The 7,077-nt window shown below is 42.2% G+C and overlaps 1 protein-coding gene across 1 annotated transcript; it reads left to right on the forward strand.

The window, feature by feature from the left end:
- Window positions 1-68: 68 nt before the first annotated feature.
- On the forward strand, window positions 69-1,380 carry LOC115793514 (uncharacterized). The gene has a single exon (XM_030748544.1). It carries the CDS (start codon window positions 69-71, stop codon window positions 849-851), a length of 783 nt encoding a protein of 260 aa, XP_030604404.1. The 3' UTR covers window positions 852-1,380.
- The last annotated feature ends 5,697 nt before the right edge of the window (window positions 1,381-7,077 follow it).

Here is a 7,077-nt window from a genome sequence, read left to right on the forward strand (position 1 = left end):
AGAAAGAAGAAAAACTTTCAGACCTCTGCAAAGAGTTTTTCTCTCACTTGTTGTGTTGATCTGTGAACATGGAGACGCCGGCTGGTTTTTGGCTCCTGGCAGCGCTGCTTGTAGCTGCGCTCAGCTTTACTCAGGCCCAGACTGAGAAGAAGTACTTCAAGGCAGGCGGAGACCTTCGGCTCAGCCCTCAGAAGGTCTCTGGGTCGATCTTCAGCATCGTGTGGAAATACGACAAAAACCTGCTGGCTGAGTGGGTGGAAGGCTCGATTGATCTAACTTACTACAGTAAGTTTAAAGTCCGCTCAGAGCTGAAAATTGTGACCGGGGAGTTGGTGGTCCACAACATGACTTCAGGCGACAAAGGCGTGTATTCAGTGGAGATCAACGACCAGGTCCAGAGTCTGACTTATCAGACTGTGGAGATCCAAGAAGTGCCCAAGCCTACGGTGGAGTTACAGCCGCTGGTGTGCCACCCAACCTCAGGGAGCTGCAGACTGATATGTCACGGAGACGTTGCTAACGCTGGGCCTGTCAGCTACTTCTGGAAGAAAGATGACGGAGGGTGGGAACTATCCGAAGACAGAAAGGAGCTCAGCCCTGAGGAAAGTAATGTGAAAACTTTCACCTGCAGGATGGAGAACCCTGTGAGTGTGGAGGACAGCAAACCCTTCAACAATCCTTTATACCAGGAGAAAAAGGTGAACGAGCTGAACTCTGAATACTGGATTCTAATTTTAGGTACTGTGGTGAGATCTCTGGCCATCCTGGCACTCTCTGTGGTGATCGTCTACTTCCTGTGTCAGAGACTGCAGACTGTCTGTAAAAGCAGAAATGATGATAATGCAGGTTAAACCGAACTGTCACCTTTGATTGATGAAGATTTAAAGCATGTCGACTCTCCTGAAAGAGAAGTTCTTATCTTTTTATCTTTGTAAAACTGCTCGGCTTCATTTCCAACTAACCTTCATTTATCACAGTCATGGTCGGCCATGTTTGTAGTTTTTTTGGTTTATTTCTTGTGTTTTCAGAGATTTTGTGTCTTCTGTACCTCTCTGTCTGTCTCGTGTGGTTCTGGTAATCGGTGCTCTCGGCACCTCTGATGTTTGTTACTTCCTGTCTTTGTTTCCTCTTTTTTCTGCCTGCCCCGCCCTCATGTAGTTCCACCTGTTTGGTTCACTGCATTTATGCCTTTTATTGTATTTCTCCTGGTGTTAGTCAGTTTTCCCACCTCTGTCCATCATTCCTCTTTGCTCTTATTTAGTTTGAACAGCCTTCAGGATTCTGTGTTTTCTTTGGAGCTGCTTGGCTGCTGATCAAACGCTCACATTATTGGCTTCAAGCTGTAAATCTGACAGCTGTGAGTTGCAACCATATAATATTTTTCTGTCTTTATTATCAGTGTAATGCTGCAGAGTTAAATAAACCCACATGAAGCTGCTCTGGTCCTGTGGTTTGTTTGGTATCAGGCGTTTGAAATGCGGTGTTATGAGAAATGTCGGTGCGCTGATCGAGGCCTCAAGTCCAATAACCAAAGACTTCATATAGGAGAAGAACGCTATCTGTATATGCTTATGTATGCATGTCTAAGCCGAGTCATTTTTAGTGGCTTGTGGTTTGCAACCATCTAACAAGTCACATCAGCAAACTTCCCAACAGGACACAAACCACGGAGACATGACCAATAACCGTGTGATGGCTCCTCAGAGGTCCTGACTGGGACTTTGCAGGCTTTTTAAAACTGGATCATGATCTGTTGGTGGCCACCAAGGCGGGTAAGGAGATGCAGGTGCCTCAGATAAAATGACACATGATGACACATGACAGTGTTGACAGTGTTGCATGCTCACACCTCTGCAAAGAAAGTTAATGGCAGGAGGATAGGTAGACTATGCTGTAGTCACGCGAGACTTTGTGAATCTCGGCAGTATCGTTAATGGCGGCGTGATTCTATCAGCAAACATTTGCGTGATTAGCCTTTTTTTTTCGCCAATTTATAACTAGTCAGGCTTAAAACTAAAAAATATAGGTAGTTTCTTAGCCTAACTTAAATTATTTTCAACAATCTGGAGGACGGTGAAGAGGACCTGGATAGTTTGCTGCGGTACATCGACGGGTGTTTTGAGCGAGTCGTCATGGGGAAAACAGACAAGACGCCGACTCCCTCCACCAGCAAAGCAACGCCGTCCACAAAAAGAAGCCGCCCAGAAGATTCCCCAGAGGCAACTTCGCCACCCACCACCAATATTGTGGACATTCTGGAGTCCATTAATAACAAATTGTCCAGCTTTGATGCCCGCTTGGCCCTGGTTGAAATCCTCCATAAGGAGTTTCAGGCCCTGCGGGAGTCAGTCGAGTTCAGCCAGCATCAGGTGGAAACACTGGCTGCTGAAAACGCTGTCCTCAGAGAGTCGGTGAATTCCCTCACCGAGGAAACGACCCGGCTCTCAGAAGAAAATAAGAAAATTAAAGAATCGATTATCGAGCTTCAGGCCCGCAGCATGAGAGAAAATCTTGTGTTTTCAGGTATCCCGGAGAAGGCAGAGGAGGACCCGGAGGCTACAGTGAAGGAATTCATCCAAACTCACCTGAAGCTCCCGGAGGACGCCGTGAAGACCATCGCCTTCCATAGAGTCCACCGCCTGGGAGGGAAGCGACCCGGAGCACGCAGACCCAGACCGATCGTGGCCAAATTCGAACACTTCAAAGAAAAAGAGCTGGTGAAGAGCCGCGGCCGGGAGCTGAGAGGGACGGACTTCAGCGTCAACGACCAGTTTCCAAAGGAGATTCTGGAGCGACGCAAGGCCCTATTCCCCATCCGGAAGAAGTTCATGCAGGGAGGCTCCCGGGCTGTCATCGCCGTGGACAAACTGTATGTAAACGGACAGCTTTACCGAGACAAAAACACCACGCCATGGCTCTGCTGATCGATCAGGTGATCTGTGTCCATATTAACGTTCTTTTCTGAGTTTTTTTTTTCAACCATCTAAACAGTACCATTAAATAGTCTAAATCTGTCTAAGTAGTACCATTAACGCCGACGAGTCAGCATAGTACCGTGATCGTTTGTTTGTTTGTTTGTTCTGTTTTGTTTTCCCCTCATCTAATTTCATTCTTATGTCACTTAGGTCACTTTTTACACGTCTTTTTTCTTTCTGCACTCAGCAATATGTTTACGTCACTTACAATGCTACAGTTTACTACACTAACATACAGCGCAGATGCACACACACCAACATACAGCGCACATACACACGCACACATCAATATAAAGGGCACACGCCAACATACAGAACATATGTACACACACACACACATCCTTAGTGAGCACACAACAGTCCATCAGTTAGTTTAAATATGAGCACACTCAGATTTGTCTCATGGAATGTGCACGGGGCTGGTTCGAGGGAAAAGAGACTAAAAATTTTTAATCGGTTAAAAGACTTAAAAGCAGATGTTGTTTTTCTACAGGAGACACGTGTCCAAAACATCTGTGCTCACTAGGGTTCAATATTTTTCCCGAAAATGACATGGATCAAATCCCGGGAAATGACGAGCCATTTCCCGGGAATCCCGGGAAAAAGTTTATTTATTTTTTTATTTTAATTAGGCCTTCTGTAGCCTGTGTCGGCCTTAACCTATTGTGATATTGTAGAGGTAGCTTTCCAGCTATGTCCTGTTATGCCCAGTAGGGGGCAACGTCGTCTTGATTAACGCAATAAAACCTACATCTCGGCATTTGAGTGCTCGAGCTATGCGGTGTTGTATCGTTCCTCAACACTCCCTTAACAAATATAATTCGAATATTCCTCCATTGTACATGGAATTATACCAAGCTATTTTACAACTGCTGGTGCAAAACAATATGGTTCATCTCCACAGCATTGATAATGGCTCAGCCACGCTGTCGTGGCGACATCTGTTGCGCTATATCTCCACCAGTGGAACGCTGTAATAGTCATTGAAAAGTTAACTACCGTACTGCACTATAATATAACATAACACAGGGCCTTGAGTAATGCTCCACGACTTGGTCATTGCCATTCTGGCTACAGCAAATTTATAACACCGTGTCTGAGGGTTAAAGTAGGTTCGCTGTGAATCGTCTTTTGAAAAACTGGCCAATCCTTATAGCCTAAAAAATATACATTTTACTCAACTCCATTTTAAAAGCGAAATATGTTAAAGCAATCTATTTCATGATAATTTCTTCACACATTAGGCCCGTATCCTAATTCATGATTGTTAGTAAGCGGCTGCAAACGAGGAAAAGAAACACTCGAAGTTAAACAGATATTTCTTTATTGTTCAGGGCAGCCATATTTTATAGGCTATATAATGCAATATAACAATATATAATAATATAAAATTATATAATACAAAATACCTTAGGGTAAACACGTTGCCTACGATTTCAACAAATTAAAGAGGAAAAAAGTACAACTGTGTAATACCTCTATTAAAACGCTTGAGATGAAGCTGAAGCCTTAAACGGAGGCTGAACGTGCCTGAAATGAAGAGTAATGCTTTTCGCATTAAACGAACCCTTCTCTCAATATTTCCTTAAATTTAACATTCTGAAGCTTTCTTTTCTTTCTGAAAGTCAAATCGACGCGCGCGACTTTTTTCCCGGTTTCCCGTCTAACGTTTCCCGGGAAACGGGAAATGGTTCTGATCGTATTTCCCGGGAATCCCGGATCCCGGGATTAAACCCTAGTGCTCACTCTTTCCTCTCCACAGTTCCCTCACACGTACTCAGCCTGCTATAACTCCAAACAAAGAGGTGTAGCTATATTGATTAACAAGAAGATAAACTTTAACATTAGCAACAGTACAATAGACCCTGAAGGTAGATTTATAATACTTAATTTATCTATACAGAATACAGATTTATGTATTGCTAGTATATATGGACCAAATGTTGATGACCCCTCCTTCTTTCATGCTTTGTTCACTTCACTCTCAGATCACTCTGACACCACACTTGTAATAGGAGGAGACTTCAACCTGGTACTTAATGCAGATATTGACAGGCTCAGTACAGCAGTGAGTCAGAGGAACTGGCAGTCTGCAGACATTCTTAAACAGTACATGAAGGATTTTGGTCTTTGCGATGCTTGGCGTTCACATCACCCTACTTTAAGAGATTATAGTTTTTTCTCACCAGTACACAAATCTCATTCCCGCTTAGATTACTTTTTAGTTAGCAGCTCCATAATGATGGATATCACAGACACTCAGATTCACCCTATCACTATTAGCGATCATGCACCGGTGTCTATGTCTCTGACACAGAAAAGAGTCACACCACCAATCAGGAACTGGAGATTTAATACATCATTACTTAAAGAAGAAGATTTTATTAATTATTTCAAAAAGGAATGGTCAGCATACTTAGAATATAATGATATTCCAGGAATATCACCATGTGTTCTTTGGGAAGCAGGAAAGGCAGTAATGTGGGGCAAAATAATATCTTACTGCTCGCATAGGAAAAATAAAGAAAAAGCACTTGTGTTAGAATTAGAACAAAAAATTAAATCTTTAGAAACTGCCTATGCCGCTTCACCACAAGAACATACAATTATCAGCCTGAGGAAACTGAAACTGGAGCTAAATGAAATAATTGATAAAAGGACACAATTTATGTTGCAGAGGCTGCGTTTGGAAAACTTTGAGCATGGAAATAAATCTGGAAAATTCCTGGCCAAGCAATTAAAACTGAATAAAGAAAAAACAGCTATTTTTTCTATTAAAGACTCGACTGGTATTATTACTCATGACCCACAACAAATAAATAACTCTTTCAGAGACTTCTATGAAGCCTTATATTCACCACAGATTAACCCATCTGATACTGAAATTGAAGAATTTCTTAATAATATAAATCTACCAAAACTAAATGACAGCCAGGCTGCAGCTCTGGATTTACCTCTTTCATTGTGTGAACTTAGTGAAGCCCTACAGCATCTCCCAAATAATAAAGCCCCAGGCCCAGATGGTTTTCCAGCCGAGTTTTATAAAGAATTTTGGTCTGAGCTAGCTCCCATTTTTTTCAGAATGGTAACTCAGATTCAGAATGACCACATCTTATCTCCAACCTTAAACTCTGCTAACATTAGCCTGCTTCTTAAACCAGGCAAAGACCCCACACTCCCATCCAGCTACAGGCCAATCTCTCTCATTAATGTAGATCTTAAAATAATTTGCAAAGCCCTTGCCAAAAGATTAGAAAGTATTACTCCATTTATTGTACATCCAGATCAAACAGGCTTTATCAAGGGTCGGCACTCAGCCAATAATACATGTTGACTGATAAATATAATAGACTATTGTTCTATTAACAAATTAGAGACGACAATCGTGTCTTTAGATGCAGAGAAGGCATTTGATCGGGTAAATTGGAAATTCTTACTAGCAGTTCTGCAAAAATTTGGATTCGGTTCATCCTTTATAAACTGGATCAGAACACTACACAGCTCTCCGAATGCGCGTGTTAGGACAAATGATCTCATTTCCCAAAGTTTCAGTCTGCAGAGGGGCACTAGACAGGGCTGCCCACTCTCTCCCTCTCTTTTTGTAATTTTCATTGAGCCGCTAGCAGCAGCAATCCGTCAAAATGTAAATATTAAAGGGATTCAAACTGAAAATATGGACCATAAACTTAGCCTTTATGCTGATGATGTATTACTTTTCCTTGGGAATTCACAAGCTTCCCTTTTGAAGACTATCACACTAATAGATAAGTTCTCATCTATATCTGATTACTCTATCAATTGGAGTAAATCAACAGTTTTGCCTCTGAATTGTAATTTCCAGAGAACCTCTAGGACCCCACTAAAGTCAGGAAATATTAGATATTTAGGCATAAATTTTTCCGCCAGGCTCTCAGACTTGGTACGATTAAATCATATCCCCTTATTAAAAACAATAGAGGATGATCTCACACGTTGGAACAGTTTACCTATATCACTCATGGGGAGAGTTGCTGCCATTAAAATGATGGTCTCTGGAGCTTGAAAAAGGCGACTGGACTTCTTTTTGTTTCTTGAAGACGTTTCACCTCTCATCCGAAAGGCT

The sequence above is a fragment of the Archocentrus centrarchus genome, chromosome 15 (genome assembly GCF_007364275.1).
Source record: "Archocentrus centrarchus isolate MPI-CPG fArcCen1 chromosome 15, fArcCen1, whole genome shotgun sequence".
Classification (NCBI taxonomy): Eukaryota; Metazoa; Chordata; class Actinopteri; order Cichliformes; family Cichlidae; genus Archocentrus; species Archocentrus centrarchus.